Source organism: Pagrus major, chromosome 22 (assembly GCF_040436345.1).
Source record: "Pagrus major chromosome 22, Pma_NU_1.0".
NCBI lineage: Eukaryota > Metazoa > Chordata > Actinopteri > Spariformes > Sparidae > Pagrus > Pagrus major.
This window is the reverse complement of record NC_133236.1, coordinates 16,407,666-16,429,074: the sequence shown is the minus strand read 5'-3', so window position 1 is coordinate 16,429,074 and position 21,409 is coordinate 16,407,666. Positions and strand designations below refer to the sequence as shown.

Genomic DNA, 21,409 nt, shown 5'->3' with positions numbered 1-21,409 from the left:
GTTGTAGCTGTCTGTCTGTCTGTAATATAAAAAGTATGCAATACGCATTAATACAGCCAAAATAATCCAAGAACATAAAACATACAATGTGTCAACAGTTGCATGAGTGTTAAAAAAAGGATCTGAACATGATGAGTCGCCTACTTTTACTCTTTTAAGTGCATTTAACTGATAATACTGAGTGACTTCATTGATCGATATTTTTGCTCAAGTAAAAGATGTGAATAGTTTGTCCACAGCTGCAGCTGCACTATGCAGACATCCAACCAAGTAAAACAGAAGAGTAGTCAGTATTTTTGCAACGAGGGTTAAACTGGGATACACAGTGCTGTCCCTGAGGGGAGGGAGCAGTGAGAGAGAGAGAGAGAGGGGTGGATGGATGGATGGTGGGTGTGCAGAGGGGGAGGATTCCTCTAGTTGGAGGGAGGGGTGGTGCTGAATGAACAGCTCCTCGGCTCATAAAGTAATCAGAGAGGCTCTCCGCTCCGTCAGAGCACCATGAACCAGCCCAGCTCCCCGTCCTCCAGACCCGCGCTGACTCTCCGCCCGTCCCCCTGACACTCCACCATGAAGAGGCAAAACGTGCGCACCCTCGCCCTCATCATCTGCACCTTCACCTACCTGATCGTCGGCGCCGCGATCTTCGACGCGCTGGAGTCCCAGAAGGAGAAGCGGCAGCGGGGGCAGCTGGACCTGAAGAAAAAGGACCTGCTCAAGACCTTCAACTTGTCCACGGAGGACTTCGACGAGCTGGAGAGGGTGGTGCTGCAGCTGAAGCCGCACAAAGCCGGCGTGCAGTGGAAATTCGCCGGCTCGTTTTACTTCGCAATCACTGTGATCACGACCATAGGTAAGAGATCATCAGCTGGATCACCTCTGGGAACTTTGTCTTTTATTTTCTCTCAGGGGGAAAAGTTGTTGTATTGAGTTAAAGGTCGATTTCTGCTTGATCAGACGCATTTCCATTCCTTATGAAATTAAATGTAGGCTGTATTTAACCAAGGATGTTGCTTTGAACCAGCAAGACTATAAATCATACAGGGGAGGTAGCAGATAGCAGATAATTTGTCTTACAGGAACATTTTGGTATAGTTTGAGTTATAACCAAAGATCAAGGATATTCAGAACAACAGGTGAAAAGTAACATACACCTGCATCTATGAGGAATATGCTATGTTAAAGTGCTCAGATAGATATTTACTTAAACTACTATGTAGTTTTGGAAGAAACTCCAACTCCATATGAATGAGGTAATAATCCAAACTCAGATATATTTATCTTTTCCATAACTGAATAAACATCTTTCCTACCTTTAAAGGGGCATTATGTAGTGTTAGAGAAAAAATTCAAACTCAGAATTTTAGGTCAGAATAAGGTCCCCAGAACACTGTTTGAAGCTAGAAAGGTGGCAGGGTCCGACACATGTAAACAAAGTAAAACAGTATGAAATTGTGTTGTCCTTTAAGGTCAGTTTGTTTATTCAGTCATGAAAACAATATTTTATTAACATTAACTATAGCTGCCAGAAGAAGGTACCACAAATTCTTACATAAATTTAACACTCAAGTAAATGTACTTATGAAACATGCTCAAAGGCACATAATACAATATGATACAACATGTTACAATGATGCCACAGATGGAGGAAATACCATATAATGTAATTTATAAACTTAGCGTTAAGTACAACAGGTCTATCAACTGTATTTTAAGAATATGGTCCTTAAACCAAAAACGTATTCAACCATCAAGTCTTATGATATCATTCTTCCTTTAACTTGTAACTTATATAATTTATTTACTCATATTAATATCTGATTATTATAATGACAGTAAAGAAAGTTAGAAATACCATAAATGCAACAATCTTACATAATCTGAACTTTCACAAGTTTTCCATGTCTGCATAAGGTGTTTGGGGCATCTTGAAACCCCATTACTGCAGCATCAACATTGAGTGAGCAGTTTAATTTGCCTCAAAGTCAAATCTGCAGAGGGACGAGTGAATGATGGTTAAGGACAAGCCTCTCTTAAGTATGCAATTCAGCTGCTCATAACTAAAGGTTGTGATGAAGGAAGATGCTCCAGGAAACTTGAGTTATGAGACATTCATTTGCCTCTTGTGCTCTTACTCATTATTCCTGATCCAAAAGGCCTCATAAGAATACAAGGCCTGCAGCTCTTTACTCACTTTATTACACAGCCTTCAACATAAGCCTGTTTGCTCTGCTGTTTGCATAACACTCTGCTTGTAACCACAACTCCAAACTTAACTTTAATTCTACTTTAGATATCGTAGAACGAAACATTAATGGACTTTGGTATATGACGGCTACAGGAAATCGTTGTTTGTGATTTATGTTGGCATATTTCATGTGCAGAATGTGATTGGTTGCAGACTTACAGCTGCTCCCTATATAAGATGGCTTTTCATTCTCATTCATTCTCGCAACAAACTATTTGCCTGTTGACTGAAATGTCACCAATAAATGTAGTTTTGCAAGTTTGACAGTGTGCAGGAGCTTGTCTGCAACTTCTGGTCTACTCGTCCCTGTCCTATGCACCTGGCTCATGAATCAATGTGCAAAGTACTTCTGTTTTTTCTATTTTAAAGGCCGTACAATTCACATATAAAGATAGAAGATGCGTTTCCACCTCCTCCTACTGTACAATTATGACACCCGTCAACGTGTTCACGTTCCAACCCATGAGTACTCAGCATTCATGGGTTGGACCACACCCATCTTCAAACATGGCCTTCTTTTTGATATCAGCTAAGTACCAGTAAAGTTTCATGACTGCATCTTGCAGGGTTGTGCTGACAAAATCTGTCCTCAGAGAGAAAGACAGACAGACAAGGTAAGAAAATGATTACAGCTGCATCAGAGTGGACAGGAATGATTAGAACTGGGTTACAGTGATACGCAACTTAGAACAAATGTGGGCCAGCAGCCCAGTCGGCACGGTGTAATATTAGCAATTAGTGTTTCTGCAAACCACAGATACATCTACAATCATAGCAAACGTGGCATATCATGTTCACATTATATGCTTATTAGCCACCTTTTACATCAGGAGGTGGAAGGGACAGTGGTGGTGTTACTATAGCAAACAAGGCTGCCAGATGGCCGATCGCTGTTCCAGTCACATCAGTGGATATTTTTAATGACAGGAGTTTTTTCAGATGACCTGCAAACATTTCCATGCAGTCAGATCATCTCCGTCAGTGATCGTGGTGACCGAAACATGTCTGACTAACCCTTACCGAGTGGTTTCTGTACATAAACCTAACCAGAGCATAAGCACAACGCTGTGACAAGAGAGAAAAAGAAAATTCAACTCAAATGAACGTTAAGTAGCAACATAAAGAAACATTCAATCTGAACTTATCGATGGTTTTGCAGAAACGTACTTGCTGCTAAAAGTCATTCTGGCAATCAGGTTAGGGGCAGGGCCTGTACCTACCGACTTCCAGCATCTCTTGCTAGGATGACAGCCATCTTCAAACTCAGACATATAAACACCTGGCAAAGTACAAGGTGAAAACAATACCAGCCACACCGTCTTGTGGCTTGTAAAGAAGCTAAAATATCCCAGATATGAGCGCCGCCATAATACGCTGAAGACATCATTTGGAGACACCTTCTAATATGGACGGGGCGGAATTTATAATGCAGCCAGCAACCAGGAGGCAACTGAGATGTTTTAGCTTCACTTTCAGGGATTGGTCATGTTGTCCATACAGTCAATATGCCGCACCTTTCACACAACACTCTGCGACTTTGGCCCAACAGCGACCACTGTGGCCACAAGTGGTTATTACAGGACAAGAGCAGATCGAATTCTCTGTAATTTCTTATAAAAGTCTGCTTCTTTAAAGACATCATGTTTAACTGTGGCATGCTAAATCACAGTGCAACGGGACCACAAGTAGACGAAGGGCCGCAAAGTCAGGAATTGTACTCATTATTATCAGTTATAATGTGCGGCGTATATCTTAAGTTAGCTAGGGTTAGCAGACATTCACCACCATAAACTGCTGGTGGAGACTGTGTTATTTGTTCTTACGCAGTCTCACAGTCTCTCCTGAACATCTTCTTTTCATCTGTTTAGAAGCCGTTCTTATCACCACCTCCTATCTGAGCCTTCCTCTGGTATTTAGTGACCGGGACAGTTGTCAGTGGTGACCTGTGACTTGTAACCCTATCAGATGCAGGCAACTAATTGCACACTAACCCAACCCCGGGTGTCTGTAACCGCATTCTGTAATTGTGAGTCCACAGGCTGCTACAAACACAGTGATTGGCATTGCAGCCTGCCATTAAGTATTAATGACAACACCAGACCCTCACTGTTCCACTGGCCTCCCGGCACAGGACATTAACACTGTAGATACTGTACTGTACACAGTATCATGCAGGCATGTCTTACAGTAAAGTACAAACACATGACCACAACTTATTTCAATTTTTGTGACAATAAAAGAGAGGCTTAACCTGTCTCTGTCACCAGCAGAGGTATAAAAATAGATGTAAACCTCTTATTTCTTGTCATATTCCTAGAAATGATGTGAAAAAAGTGTTTGCTTTATTAAGGAGCTACTACGAGGACAAATAACATCCTGGAAAGCCATGAATAAAGATACACTAGAGTTCACATGTCTACACTGCACAACCGACAGTGGAAAACAGTTAACACATGACAAGATCTGGCCCCAGCATGCTCTACTAATAATTAAACATAAGTGAAGAAGGGAGGAGAAGCTGCAATCAGTAATCAGTCATCACTTTCCACAGAGGAAAGGGGAGGTGGGGGGCAGGGTGTCCATTTACTCGCCAACTGCGGGGGAAAAGGTTGGAGCGATGTGAGAAACATCACAGGGGAGGGGAAAAAAATGAGCTCAAGATGGTGGGAGCTCTTCTGTGCGGTCGTGATGAAAGTCTGCGGGCTACAAACACTGTCACCCTCCTCCGGGGGTGCACGTGTTGTAACCGCCACGTCAGTGTAGTTCAAGGTCATTGAGAGACACTCGTACAAATAAGGCATGGCTCACGTCCTCTGTGTGTTATCTGATGTGCTGTATGACATCTGATAACTGCAGGAACATGTGAAGCCAGGATATGTGCTGTTGTTCTTCGGCAGCTGGCTTGTGTTTTTTTTTTTTTTACAACATGTTGACATACAGTTGTCTCTGTACGACACACAATATGATGTCAGGGTATGTTTATGCAAGCTTAATTGAAGAATCAGTTCACCCAAATTTTACACACACTTTTTAGTAAGTAGTATAGAAGAGTTTAGGTCCAGCTTTACACATTTCTAAGGTGAATTTTAATTTTGAATTTGAACGTTTTTTGGTGACGCTAAAAGTTTGTGTCACATCTGACTTTGCAAGTTCAGAGTTCATGTCCTGTTACACACCTATGATCAACCCAAACTTATGAGTGTGAGAAAGGAAGTTGGCGACAAAATATGACCTAGTCCATAAACATTTGCCACATCAGATATATTTCCATTGGCAGTGGTGGTTTTTTAATGGTTTGTTCACCTTCAGTGTAAGTTTGACTGTGGGATAATTTGTGTGTATTTGTGTTATTTAACTCAAACAGTCAGATTACTTTACTGTACATTAGCCTTAAACTAGAGAGCGACTGTCTGTGTGTTTAAATTCAGGTCAACTCTCACTAAACTCAGCACTCACCAGAGACTCCGGTTGTCTCTCATCTTTTCCCCCTCTCCTTTCTGTAACGGTACGCTCATGAAGTAAAGTACGTTTCCCCCCAACAATGGAGGTCTTATCTGTGGATGACTGCTGCAGTCAGGTTGATAAACAGGAGTGAAGATATATCCACTCTTTAATCCCAAAAGTTAAAAAGTAATCTCTGATCTCTCTTCTCATCGGTGTAAAGCTCAGAATCAGAGCAGAATCAGGTGTGATTCCGGGTGTTTATTCCTCCAGAGGGTCTGGCTCTGTGCCCGACTCTCTCCTCTAGAGCTTCATGGCACTAAGTAGCAGTGTTTTTGCGAGAACACTGGCGGCAGAAGTTAGATAGATTGCGTTTAAATGTAGAGAACTAATCGCCTAATGTTGATGCTTTTTTTGTTAATGAAAGGCTTGTTCTTTTTCTCATGTTGATAAGGTTGTGCGTATTACAATATATATTTGTTTTTAAAACAGAGGACACTAAGAATAAAGAAATCTCAGCTATGTCTAGTGGTGTCTTGTGGTGTCCGTGGTGGTGAATGGAATATTGTTTGTGGTACTCACAGCATTAACATTGTAATAATCCTAGACCTCATTGTGAAAGTTTTATTGGAACTACTTTCTACCAAATGAAAATAGTCCTTAGGTGTGTTCTGACAAAATATGTTTTTTTTTTCCAAATTCAGATGAACTGACCCTTTATTAATGTTTTTAATGTTGTGGAGAATGAACACACTGTGTCTTCTTTTTGTCTAATATCTAATCTCTGAGGTCATTAATTTTTATCTTAGGCTCATAAAACAAAACTCCTTTTAAGAATAAAGTTTCCATGTGGTTCTAGTTAGAAAAACATTCCTTCAGAATCACCTGCTTTGCTTGGTTTTTTATTATTGTGAATCACCTCCTGTTAAATAGCTTTTGTGCAAAGATCATTTGGCAGTTTGCCTCTCCTTTATTAAGTAGACATGAGCTCACAGTTTTGCTTATCGTCTGTAGTCTATGAAGAGATTATAGAAACTGTTGCAGAGGGAGGAAGTGAGTCCAAATGCATTTAGGGCATGCAATCTGTACGAGTCGCTATAATCCAGCCAGTGTTGAAGCCTAGGACTGTTGAGGAAAACCAGCTGGTTGGTTTCGGGCAACGCTCCTTTATCACAATAAAAGAGTCCTGGATCAGAGAGATGAAGCCCTCCCAGCTCTGGTTTAGATGCTCTGTCACCAGCAGTACATCAGCCATTGATGTACTGGGTAGCTACCAAGTGTGGAAGCACATTAGTGTTTGAATGTGATGCAGGCTGTCCCTGAAAACCAGCAAGCGAGCTCAGCAAATCCTCTCTGGGTCAGTGAATCTAATGTTTCTATATGTGGATGAACACTTAATAATATATCTGATTATTTTTTCTATTTTCATCACTGACACAGACTTTGATTTGGCGGCAGGCATGAATCCATTTTCAGCCGTTGCATAATTAGAGGGCATGTCCTGAATTATTAATGGTAATTACTTACATTAGTATCATCATTATTATTCAGTCAGCTTAAGAGGTTAGCCCAGTAAGTGGTTGAGTGCACAAAGAATATATCTCTCACCAGCTACTCCACACGGGCGCCTATCACCACCAGACAGACAGAGGGAGGTGGATACTCCAGCACTTCTCACAGGAGCCTGTTGGCATTGACAGAAAAAGAAATGTACATGGTTCTCAGACGATGTATCCTCCTGGCTTTGGCAATCCTCTGACTTTTCTTCGACACCACCAGGAGTTTTACAGTTGTAGCTCAGAGTTAAAGGTTTCAATGACTTGATGGGTATCAGTGAAATCTGGTCCAGACTTTTAGGAGGAATTTCAATAATTTTGGTGATCCATTAACTTTTTATCTAGTGCCATTCTCTGGTCAAAATTTCAGTTTGTCCTTTCGTTTAGGGGTAGGTGATCTGGACAAAAAATGATATTAAATAAACACATTCTCACTCTTAACTCATCACATACAGCTGATTGGTCAGCTTCAAACTATGACATTGTTTTGCATGTGAATGGCTCTGCGATCAAGGTAGCAATAATACCTATGCAACGTCTAGTTAGACTTTCAAAATAAAGCTTGTTGACAAACAATTATAAGCAGTTATTATGAAACGATCATGGTTTTGTTAGGTTTAGGCAAACCCAAAGCCCAAACTTTGGGTTAAAATAACTGTATGTAAAATATACAGTTCAGTTCAGTCGCGTTAGTTATGTTTAGTCATTTACGTTAACTTACTTACGTAACATAATTTAAAAACGTTAAAAGTTCTTTGGCTGTTGAAACACAGAGAACTGGTTCCAGAGTAGGCACTGGCGCCGGACTGGCACTTGAACTGCCAGGGTTGAAAAAATGTTTCTAGTCTTACCATTCAGCTCAAAGCTCCTGTGCCTAATTACAGCTTTACAGAGTCTGCAGCATGACTTTAGTTTCTTGTCTTGTTTTCTAAAGTTGCCTGTGCAGTTTGTTGTGATGTTTTGTGATCAAGACCAGAGCTTTGATGTTGTTAAGTTCATTTTAACTAGCAAGGAAAAACTACAGAGGCTTTTGAATTGTTTTACTCTCCCAAGGAACTTCGTTCTTTCAGTTCTCTCTCAGTGACACTTCTTATAATTCAGTCTCTGAAAGAGTTATTTCAGAATGAATGGTTAATAATCACCCGGAGAAGTTTCACAGTTTAATTGAATTGAGGGTGAATTGATCCCCAGCACTGCTGCTGTGTTTTAAGTGATTTGGGAGATAAGGTAACTGTAACTCTCTCTGGTGCTTGCATAAAAGGCCCCAAATCAGAGTAAATTACCTTGCATAACCCAATGTCGTGCTCTGCAGTTAGGCGCTGCCCCCCACACTCATCATGCACACACAGTAAGATGTGATGTGACATGGAGCTGTTTGCAAAAAAAAAAACCCAATACATTTTCATCAAAAGAAGCTGCAATTGATGCCAGTGTATGTCTTAAATTTCACAACAGACTTTAGACATGCTTTAAGGTCCCAGAGGTCACAGGACAAACTGTGCGTGACATATCTGTGCATGTTAGCAATACGCTAATTAGCATCGGACTCGGTCTTTGAGTCCAGGCTGCTGCAGGGCTGTCACTGAAGACTTAAGGAGATGAAAGGATGACTAAGCTCTCTTTGTTTGATTTGCCCAGCTCTGTGTCACTAAGGTTACAAGAAGATCATGACTTCAAAACAAAGACAGCGTGCAGCTGAATAAGACGCACTGGTTATCGTGAGAGAAGAGGTCACAGAAGGAGTTCTCCACAAGAAAGTTGAAAGACATATCAGCACATAGTATCTCCGTGGGTTGTTCTGTGGCTCTGCAGAAGTAATTTAAAATAGCTCTGAGCAAGTTGCCATGTTGGCAGGCTTGGATAAATATATTGTAATGACAGTAAATGTCACTGCACACAACATACAGAGGGGATCACAAAGGCTAAGAGGTTCAGTTGTGTTGATAAGTCAGCTTCACTCCAGGAAGCGTTCATCTGCTGCTGTTTGTATAAACCTTTTTGGCTTGTGACCCTTTAAAACAATATAAAGTCAGCTCACAACCCCTTCAGGGTGTCATACTGCATTTTCAGGAGATGTGAGCACTTCATGCAAGAAAAAGCAGTTCTTTTATTAACTTTTGATAATTTTAGAGGCTTGAAGAGGTATAATAACAAAATAGATGAGCACATATTTGAACATAAACTGTGATCTTTCCCTAAACCTAACCAAAGCTTTAGTGTTATCATAGTCATCATAAAACAGATTTATTTATCAACAGTGATTTGAACTGCTTTAGACAAAGGATGTGGTCCAGATTGGTGGTGTCTGACGAGAAATTATTTAATGTGTTTTTCAAGAGGGCATATTTTGTTATTTAATTCTCAGAAAAAAAAATGGAAATAGAAAAAGATACATTTACTGAAAAATAAACATATTGTTTTGGATCAGCTCCATAATCTTAACTGAGTCTTAAGGAGGGTAAAACTGCTGATGTGTATGTTAGCAGCGATCTCTAGTGGCTGTAGTAATTATGACAGGAGCAAAGGAAGAAGTCAGGTGACGTATGTGATATTTGATGAAATATCAAAATATTGATAAATATCGAGACTTAATATTTGAAACGTTTTTACGGAAGCCCTAAAGGGCCATGCATTCATACATTTTATTTCCTCTGTTTTCCTGTGATAACGAGTTAATTTCATTTGTTTTCTCGAGATCTCGAGTTATTATCTCAAAATAACAACTGCAGTTTTCCCGAGATAACGGGATAATTACGATAGTGTAGTATATTAAATCATTGCAGGAAACATCATTCAGTGTAGCAATGTCAGAGGAGCAGGAGCATATCGATCACCGCGTCACATATCTTTTCAATCAAGGCCTGACACAGGCTGAAATAGCATTATGCCTTGCTATTACAGATAATATACACATTAGTGTGCGTTATCTAAAAAGACGGTTAGCAAGGCTTCAGCTATATTGGCGGCGCAATCTAAGTGAGCCTGATGTCGTCATTAACTACATAGCTGACCAGCTATGTAGTTAATGACGAGATCTCGAATTAATTATATCGTTATCTCGGGAAAACAAAGTTTCGTTATCTCGAGATCTCGAGAAAATCATCCCGTTATCTCGGGAAAACGGCAGTTGTTATTTTGAGATAATAACTCGAGATCTCGAGAAAACAAATGAAATTAACTCGTTATGACGGGAAAACGGAGGAAATAAAATGAATGAATTCATGGCCCTTTAGGGCTTCAGTACTTTTTCAATACTAACGCAAGTTAACGTAGCCTAACGTAGTGTAGCATAGCACAGCACAGTGTAACGAAACTCAACATAACGTACATATTGTAGTTTTAAGTGATATAACACACCTGATTTAACCTCAACATTATTTTCCTAAACTCAACCAAGTAGTTTTGTTGCCTTAACCCAACCACATTCACATTCAGCCATTCTTTTGTTTAGGTATGAAGAAGTTTTGTATGTAATAGTAGGTTAATAGTCAGAAATGAATGTGATGTTGAAGCAGTTCAAAGTTTGAATAGTTTAGAGCTGTCTCTTGCAGACTCTCTGTTTTGATGTAAATGTTGATCTATTGATTTCTAACAGGCTTGTGAAGGTAAAGACTGATGTTTTGCTCTCAGGTGGCCGTAAATCGTTGTTAGCTTTAACTAATATATCGTTTTCACACTGTGGTCAATGTAAATTGTTTGTGCTTACATAAGACTCCACTGTTGGAGTGTTTACAACCATTACTAGTGGTGGCACGGGGATACATTTGCTGTCTCTCCTCATGAGCAGGTTAAAATTACCAACTGGCCAAAATCCCAGGGTCTGGGTGCAGTTTTTTGTTTACACCTGAAATGGGACATTTTTTTGAACAAGAAGCTTTTCACTTGCGTAGCCTGGGAGTTTTGTAATTCCTTACTCCAATGGTTTGATGCCTTTTTTATTATTTTATCAATCTACGTTTGACTATTTCCTGTAGTTATTGTTTCAGTTCATGGCATTATAGTAGAAGCACCAAGACAAACAATGAAGTGTCAGTTAGAGGAGTAGTTCTCTCCTGTTGCCACATTATGTTGAAAAGAGTTTAATTGTACAGTAAATTCTTGCTTCTCTGTTCTTATATGTGGTAACTTTGATTTGTTTTTTCAGAAGTTCACTGAAGTTTCTGAACTAAGTGGATCTGAATGAGCAACACACTTTAATGAAGACAACAAGCGCTCCAATAGAGTGGATTTTAATAGGCTCTTCTGTTTTGTGATCATAATGACTGTAGTTATTGAATAGGGTAAATACTACAGAGCCACCAGGGGAAGTTAAACACACCATAACTCAACAGTTAGTATAAATAATTAGGCACAAAGCAAACAAAACAAAACAAAATGTAGAGAGTATTTAATGGATGTTGCGTGTAATTTCCAGCACTTTAAACATTCAGGCTCTTTAATTAAATGCCCTTTTAAGCAATAATGCTCACAAACTGAGTGCGCAGAGAGAAACATCCACAGCTATTATTGGCTGAGCGCTTGTTGCTGTTCTGGATCTGAAGGAGTAACGTCTGAGAAAGTTGATAGAAGTGACTCTCATTGCTGCTGCTGCTCCGTTCACATGACCAGCCAATGTTTACCTATTGTACGCCTGCTTTATGCTCCATGCCTCAATGGAAAGTTGAGTGCTTGCCTGACTCACTAAACAAAACACGACTTCGTATTTATTAGACTTTATAATCCAGCGAGGCTGACTGGAGTTTAACCAAATAAAATAGTACACAGTAGTGAGATGTGAATCTCTCTCACTTGAAGTTTCCTACTGATTCTCTTCCAGAGTATAAATAGACACTGTGAGACGTGTAAAGTCTCAGCTACACTGGCTCGTGGGAGGTTTATTTGATTAGAAACTCTTTTCTCAATTTTTTCTCTGAATGGAGGATGCCTACAATCTCACGTCCTGGACTATTGAATTATGTGTACAACCCAACCCTACAACCCTCTACAACCCTGAGCTTTTAGTGAGTGCTAGACATAGCCGCTCGATTAATGTCCTAATCCTTCCAGTGGAAATTTGAGATTAACTGAGAAGCGTCCCAGACACTAAAAATGTGTTACAACTCCATCAGCACTGTAACTGTGTAATGTCAGTGTCAGTTTACGCGAGGCATTATTACATCAAGATAATTCTAGCGTTAATCCATATTTGTGTTGTTGTCAACAAGAGTGAAACCAATTATGTGTTAGTCAATCTCTTGTCAAGTACCTTGTCTTCAATAATGATAAAAAAAAAAACGGCTAATTAATTTTAATTATAAAACTGCAGGGCACTGTAGTTTTTAGCAAATAAGACTAAAACTGACTGGTTTTGTCAGTGACTATTTTAAGAACCATTTTTCCACTAGCATGTTTGGCCATGCAGAGTCAAACCGAGCTGATTTGTTTTTCCATCACTGAGCCACGCCGACAATGGACCTGCCCTGGAGTAGGAGTTTGTAGCTCAACCATCATCTCCTCCACCGTCTAGTATAGGTTAAGGTTCAGTATCTTGCACACGGATACTTCTACATGAAGACAGGAGAAGCTGTTAATAGGATGAGTTCATGGTTGTTTTTTGTCTTTTCTTGGGATTTTTGACAATAACAAATATATAACCAGCATTACCTTTTAATATCTATGTTTTAAAATATTTACATTGTCTATATTGTTGTTGAAAATCAGTGTACTCAGTGTAAATCATCATGGAAACTTCTCTGAGCTGTATCAAAGATCATCAGCGCTCACTGTCTGACTGAGACACAAAGGGAAATGAGAAATAGATGTGCACGTCTGTTCAGAGTCGACTGAAAGTGTCATGGGGCTGTCTCTTGAATAAGGCTGTCACTGTGTTTCTCCTCTCTTGACCTGAAAAGGAAAGGTATTGAAGACTTGTTCAGTGTGCAGACAGTTCAGTTGGGATGTGATTCCGGGAACAATGCTGGTTATAAGACAGCGGCTATTGTGGCTGTTTGTCTTTGCAGCACAGTATAGAGCAGAGATAAAGGGAAGGTTCAGAATTTATACAAAAAGCACCTTCTTACTCTTAATTTGGTGAGTGAAAGTAGTTTGGGGTAATAGTTTGTTTATAATAATTTGGCCGACTTTTCCTAATTAACAATGAATCAGCAGTTTGAGTGGCAAAAACAGTCACTATTCATTACTTACTAATTACTTAATCATTAGTTACTGTTTTTGTGCTCTTTAAAGTGAAGTCAAACAATACTGAGTAGTTACCTAGTACTAGAAGGTCCACAAAAAGAGTAACTACTTATTAAGTAAACAGTAATTAATGAGTCTGCCTTTAAACTAAGTAATTAGTGATTAATTAATCTACATGTAAACTGCCGAGTATTATGGCTCACTTAACTTAGAGATACAAAAAATAGAATAATGATGCACTAATTAGTAAGTAATGAGTCTATTACTACTATATTTACTCTGTTTCACTTTCTGTGAAGGTTCATAAAAAGAGTAACTAATGATTAGCTAATCATTAGTTAATGAATCTCTTTGTTAACTACTAAGTATACTGTAATGTTTCACTTTACTTGAAAGAACACAACAAGAGTAACTAATGATTAAATAAACAGTAATTAACGAGTCTGCTTGTTAACTACTTAAAGTGGCACAAAAAGAGTTACTTATGATGAAGTATTTAGTAATTAATGAGTCACCACTAGTTTTTGTCACTCATTGGCTTGTGAAGAGAGTGGTCAGTACGTAAATTCACAGATGTTTGTGAACTAATCATTATCTAATGATTCATTAACATACTATCTCCCAGTCTGTTCTCTTGTAACTCATCATTATCTACTATATGGTCCTCAGATCTGTTATTCAGGAATTACTCATTAACAGTTCATTAGTTATTCGGTAGTTCCTGATTCATTCCTTACCTATTCCTTATAGTAACTACTCACATTTCTGTGTACCTTATTGTCAGGTGTTACTCTTAAAAATCACCAAAAAACCCCACAAATGATAAGTTTTAGCCCTATGTAAGATGCATTCCAGAGCACAAAAAACAAAATTACATCTATCCTCTGCTGTAGATACACAGCTAGTCGCACGACCACACCAGCAAAATTCTCCCTGAGGAACACACAATGTCATGAAACTCAGCCCTCACACACATTCCTCTCAGGGAGCGCGGGGGTTTATACCAACCAGCTGACTGTTGATTATATGCCCACAGCACTGAGCTGTCTCCTCAGCGCCCAGAGATGGTGGAGCCTCAGTAGCCTTTCTGCCTCAGTACATACACGTGCCAAAAAAAGAAAAAAAAAATCTTTCCATATCAAGCATGGTAGGCTCCTCAGCAGTGTGGAGAGTGTCTAAACACTGAGGTGAGAGGTGAGGAGCTAATACTGTATGTTTATGGTTCAGGGACAAAACGGAGCGCTCGCATCGCCGTCCTTATCATAACAACCTGAAGTGATTTTCTCACAACTCACTGACTGCTGACGGCTCCAACCTTCTCCGACTCTAGAGAGCGGGGTTGTGTCGAATGCTTTGGTAACCCGGGTGTTATATTCGAATCACGCTACTCCAACTGGCTCAGAGCGCTGGAATGATTTGGTCCGACAGCGCCAAGCGACTGTAGCTCTCCTCACATATATACTGTCTGTCTCCCAGGGGAATTTTATTTTCCAATTTGTTTTCAGCATCTGCTTAATCTCTCAACAAGCCAACCTGGATGAAGTGGACTGTCACACACTGAGGCCCTAATGATAATAACAATAACAGTGATAGGTGAGTCGTGTTTACCCCCAAGGGCTGCCATCGGAGCACGAGCTTACGAGTACACATTTAATATCCAAACCAAAAAATATCACCCTGACACAACCTTGGGCTAAAACAACAGGCTGCTAACCTATTTTCTCTGGAATAATCCAAATATCACAGCTGTCAGCAGTGGTGTGTCTGCTCCCCAGCCGTATGCTGGATGTGTGATGGAGGTAATCGGTGCCAGAGTATTTATTGTTCATGGCAATTTACACTAATGGGTGCTGAAGCAATTTGATTGGTCAAAGATTCATTTCAAGCATTCCAACTGTGTTGATAATACCAATAATGACACTGGCTGCCACGTTTTGTAATCACAAAGTAGGGAGATGGTTGTTGGTGCCTCCTCCTGTTCCTCCGTGCACCACGATAGAGGACTCAGCTCAGCATTCCAAGACATTTTGTTGATATTGGATGATTCTTCACTGCACTTGGAGAAGGCAGTATGCCTTTGTCTTCTAGCACTGGGGTAGACATTGGTGGACGTTCATAAAAAAATGAAATTGGGCTGCGTTAGTTGCATGAAATATGGTCATGAAAATCCAGCCTAGGTTCGGTTGCCAGGTCTAGGTTTTTAGCCCTCGATGCATATCATCACCTCTCACTCTCATTTCCTGTCAAATTCTGCAAGTTGTCCTATCTAAATAAAAACTAAAGCCATACAATAAACCAAAGGGGTCTGTGTCCTACTATCCCTGACACCGACAATCCAACATTCACGCCCATGTCATGCTGTGATTGGTCGGGGCTTGAACTTCTCTCTTAATCTCTTTTTTCATTTATTACAAAACTATTTCTGACATTTTTATTCAAACAAGTGCAACACTATGAATGCTTCTAGCAAAGACTGTCCGAAAGTGTGTGTTGTTTTTCCACATATTAAAAAACCCCAAAAAACACTGGTGTGAGGGTCAATGTAGCTCCAGCGAAACACAGGGTTAAATTTACCTGGGGCGAGTGGAGCATTTTGACCCAGTGTTGGTGTTATTTTTGACATTACTGTTGGGTCCCTGGATCAAAACAACTCTCTGGTGGGTGGTTTTCTACTGGGTGAAAATAACTCAGTATTGAGTCCGTGTTACATTGACCCTGCAAAGAGTGCATATGTAAAATATTATTGTCATGGTTAGAGTTTTTGTTAGTTATTTCCTGCTTTATTTGTGTCCTGTTTTGCTTTTCATTTCCTCCCTTTGTCTTTTTTCCGCTCTTTTGCGCAGTTCACTGGTGTTTTATTTGTTAATTAGTCCCTGTCCATTCAAGCCGGTGTTTTTCAATTACTCTTTGCCAGTTTGTCTGTATTCGTCATGCGTCTACTGAATCCTTGTTTTGTATCACGACCTGTGTTTCTCATATTCTTAGTGTTCCTTGCCTGTGTTCCTTGTGTTCCTGTCTGCGTTCTGACGTGGTTTGTTGACAATTTTTATAAACTTGTTCTAGCATAACCCAGCCCTACGGGTTTGGAAATTGGCATAGCAAATTGTCCTGCAGTGCAAATTTTTAAGCAGGTGACTAAATTTCATGTCAAATCACAGACCTACAATTATCTGATATAAATGTAGATTATATTATATATAATCAGCCTTTTTCTTTACCATAAGACCCAATCTTTCCCTGACATGAAGCGTTTTAGTTGTTTTAGTTCAACTTGCAGTATATGCAATGGCCAGTATTTGGAGAAACATTGTTTTAAAAATGTTGGTTTTTGACAGAAAAAAAACCAAACATGTCGAGTGTGATCTGTTTTGTATTGTATTGTTGTCCAATATGCACGTTCCAGCCTAGTAATAGGGTTGCTGTGAACGCAAGCATTGCTGATAACAGTGAGGCATAATTACTAAATGTGATTGTTGGTACAGTGATGGATTTTATTTCCAGCAGTATGGTAAAGAATGTCTTCTTGGGTATTGACTCATTTCTGGCCAGCATCGCTTCACTACGTCTGTTCCTGTAAGCTTCAGATTACTTAATGGGTGCAAACTAAGAATATGGCTTTTTAATGTGAAGAACTGCTCCAGAGTTACAGGATGTGATTTCATTTGTCCAATTTTGGTCAAATTGGATAGATAAAGCCTCTAAGTAATCCTATGTGTTTGTTCATACTACACTACACTAATGAGGCTGCAGCTCCCGCTTTGCACTGATCCAGACAGCAAGCTTTTGAACTCCTTCTTTGGTGCTGGAACAAAAAGACATCACCAAAAAGACATTTTCACTAGCTTGCCAGTAAACCTACCAGCTTTCATTGCAACATGAAAAAGTAATGGCTAATGATATTTATGGTCTTTGGTTACTGTGCTCTGTTTCACCTATCAAAAAAACAAAGCTGATGTACTGACAGCATGTCCCTACGCAAACAAAAGGTTTTTGACTTACTGAAAACTACAAATAATAACTGGTGTGTGTGCCACAAGACAAGTTTTTTGTTGAATTGTCATCATTTAGTGAATCAGTTAGACAGTCTGGTTGTTTGTGCTCCTGTATAAACTTGAGTTAAGTGACATAGTGATTTTAGTCTCTGGGTCCCAGGCTGTCTGTGTTTGGCACATTAGATATATCAGTGAATAACAGAAAGTTGATATATCTTTTAAAGGATCAGTTCACCCAAACATGAACATTCAGTCATAATCTATGCTGATTGAAGTCAGCTGGAGCTTCACAGCACACAGTGTTGGAGCATTCTCCTGAACAGCTGAGGTGTCAAAAAAGGACACAAATGCAGATGCTGAGATAGGCAGGTTGAAAACTAAAAGTGAGCTTAAATGAAAGCTGAAAAATCCAAATTCAAAATCCCAAAAACGAGCAACAAAAGGCAGACAAAAAAATGAGTAATGAGTAATTGAAGAGCAAAAAACAAAGTACAAACCAGAATAACACAAGGAAAAAGGAAGCAAATGCAGGAGCACACGATGGGAGGACATTAGGACAACTCCGGAAACACAGACACAAAACAGATTAACCACACAGAGTGAGGAGAAAACACAGAAGGGGTGATTAACTAATGAAACACGGGTGAACACAGACGAAAGGCAGGAAAACTGATAAAGGAAGGAAGTGGACACATAAGGAAACACTTACAAATTAAAGCTGCAAGCAGCGATGAACGGGCCCTCGCCCCACGTATGTCGGGCTGTGGCGCTGTCGGAGGGTGTGCAGCCAGATGTGTGCTCGCCCGTTGTCTGTGGAAAGGTTCCTACCCAAATGGGATCCGTGTCACACAAAACACAACAGTGACATATTCAGTGACTTATTGTGTCCAGTGGGTGGCACTATAGATATGACACAGTATTGATGCAGAGACGTATTCAGGGTGAGCCCCTCTACATGTGTGAGCAATTTGATGCAGATCGGCAATTGTATGTTGAAGTTATAAGGACTTCCTGCTTTATGGCGAGGATCGAAATTGACCGCACTGCCACGCCCACCAGGTACAACGCAGGCTGTTGAAGGTATGAGGATGCTGCTGAGTGAATGTGAACTCTGTAGTGTTAAATCTGTAGGAAAAGATAGTTAAACTACAAGCCATAGAACTTGGGTCCGTATAGAATGGGAAAAACCATAAGGGGGGTCATCGAAATTAACCGCACCGCCACGCCCACCAGGAATAACGTAGGCAAAAGCTTTTCACAACTTTTCATCATCAAGGCATGAGAATGATACTTAGTGACTGGGAAGTCTGTGGCGTAAAATCTGTTGGCCAAGTTAAACAATGTACGAGGCTTAGAAATGGGTTCCTACAGAATGGGAACAGCCATAAGGGGTCACTGCACTGCCACGCCCACCAGGTATATCGGAGGCGAAAGCTTTTTACAACTTTTCATCATCAAGGTATGAGGATGAGACTTAGTGAGTGTGAAGTCTGTGGCGTTAAATTTGTAGGACAAGTTAAATAAAGTACGAGGCATAGAAATGGGTATGTACAAAATGGGAAAAGCCATAAGAGGGGCGTTAGGGGGCGCTACTGAGCTGTCGTGCTGCGCATGACGGCAGTTGTGGTATCGAATTAACGTACTCATGGCGTACTCAAGCTACGGGCCAAATTTGGTGAGTCTGCGAACATCCTAAAGTCCCGAAAACAGCATCGGAAAAATGAGAATCGCCGCACGCCATTCAAGATGGCCGACTTCCTGTTGCGGCAAAAATTCCAACAAAAATAATTCCGGGCTAAATCCTTGAGACCCATAAATCCTGTAAATTTCATGACGATCCGAGAAAGTTTTTGGTCACATGACCCAACGTTAGGTGGCGCTATGGAGTCCCCTGGCCACACCCACCCCCAATCATTGTGAATTCTAATAGCAGCACACCAATGTGACGTATGTTCCGAGTTTGGTGAGTTTTGGGGTATGTTCAGGCCGCCAAATATGCAGTCGAATAGAAGGAAAAAGAAAAAGAAAAAGAAAAAAAAAAATCCTTACAGATACAATAGGTCCTCGCACGAGATTCGTGCTCGGGCCCTAAAAATACAGGAAATAATTAAACCAAAAACTCAGACTATGACACAAAGTAGATGGGGACTTAAAACAAAGACAACTGAAAGATAATGGCTCCATTCGTCTTGTCTGGCGTAATCCAAGTCTTCTGAAGCCCTGAGATCCCGGAATGGGATAAATGGTACTTTTTGTACTAAATGACCTGCTCGGTACACGAGGTTATCCTAGGCGAAATGTATCAAAACACAATATATATAATAAAATAAAATTAACTTCATCCATCCAGTTTCCCAAGTAGGTTGAAAACAAATGCTCCGGATGGATTTGCAGGCACTGTGTGACCCAGGTCTGGTAAGGTGAACCTGCAGATTGAGCGGAGGTGGAGCTGATGCACCGCTCCCTGTCTGTCTGCTCCTGCCATATGGGAGGCCTGAGGCAGTGGTTACCTCACCAAGGTGACACGGGACCCGACACACAGTTAAAACTGGATGGTCCATCAGTGATAGTTTGGATAAAAACTATAACACTTTATATAGTTTCATTAGGAATTTGTCGACATATGTTTGCACGTAATATTATGCTGAAAAACAGGAGAGAGAGCGGCATTCAAGGTCACTTTAAAAGGGATGAACACTCAACATGCATTTTACCGAAACTACAGTGTATTTACTTCTTACCATAATAATACTGGGTTTAAAGAAATAGAGGAAAAGACTGTCGTGTTTTTATGGCTTGAGTGCATGCTGTTAAAGACGGTTGAAGCTCTCTCTCAGTTTTGCCCCTGAAAAAAAAAAAAATAAACAAGCAACATCTCGTTCAGTACAGAGGAGGATCAGGAGCAGCAGGCAGCGCCGATAGGGGTTCATGTAACACCTAATAAGATCCATTACTTGATTTAATTGCATCTGGTCATTAAGTCAGGTGCCAGCGTTAGTCTGATGGGTCACATGACATGACATATGATAGCTTCACAACTTGGCAGCAAGCCCAGTCAGACAGCTCAGTCAGGACGTTGATGGGTACTCATGTCTCCAGTAGAAAGCCATTGTCAGAGGAACACACACACTGCTGCCTTTGTGGGAGTGTTAATGTGTGGTGAAAAGCACCAACCCATCTCTTCGTGTGGGTTTGTGCTTGTGTGTGTCTTCAGTGAGAGTTTATGTAACCAAATCTGACAGGTAGAAAACCTCTCTGTCTTGTAGCTCACATACAATTTCATTTTCCTTTTACGAAGGTTGGAGACCTAATTTAACTGTTGGGCTAAAGACGGAAGAAATGACAGCTTGAGTTTCCTCAAACCAACAGTCGTAGTCTGACGACCAGCAGTGAGATGTCGCCGATGGGTAGACATCAAAGACATTAGCAGAGAAACACAAAAAATTGTTACAATTAATTAAAAAATGACATGTCAGATAGGTCGGACCCCTGTGTTTAAGTACATATCTTTTACCGTTACAGTTAAGACTGGAAAGAACAACAGAAATAATCAAGTTTGCCATAATGCAAAGTGACGGTTGTTGTTTTCACAATGAGAATTTGGCTAGCCTGACTTTGATAAAGGAATTTTGACATTAAAGAAAGCACCCATATTCTTTCTTGCTGAGAGTTAGATGAAAAAAATCCACACCACTCTCATAATTGTCTCTCAACTATTGCCAGGAGCCTGTTAGCTTAGCTTAGCATAAAGACTGGAAGCAAACAGTTAGCTTGGCTACGTTGAAAAGGTAACAGAATCCACAACCAGTACTTAACGCTCATTCATTAATAAGTTGAATCTCGGTTTTTCATCTATGTAAAAGCTTAAGTGTTAAAATGACATGTTGAGGCTTGGCTAGCTGTCTCCCTCAGTTTCCAGTCTTTGTGCTAAGCTAAACAGTAAGCCGCCTGCAGTGTACCTTTAACCTACACTGTCTCCTAATACATGTGGACTATTA

General features: G+C 40.3%; 1 protein-coding gene across 1 annotated transcript in view; it reads left to right on the top strand.

Annotated features, from left to right (window-relative positions):
* The first annotated feature begins 567 nt into the window (after window positions 1–567).
* Window positions 568–21,409, top strand: part of kcnk3a (potassium channel, subfamily K, member 3a) — a 32,722-nt gene continuing 11,880 nt past the window's right edge. The window contains exon 1 of the mRNA XM_073493217.1: window positions 568–850. Within this exon, the coding sequence (XP_073349318.1) occupies window positions 568–850 (283 nt within the window). The remainder of the gene's footprint in view (window positions 851–21,409) is intronic.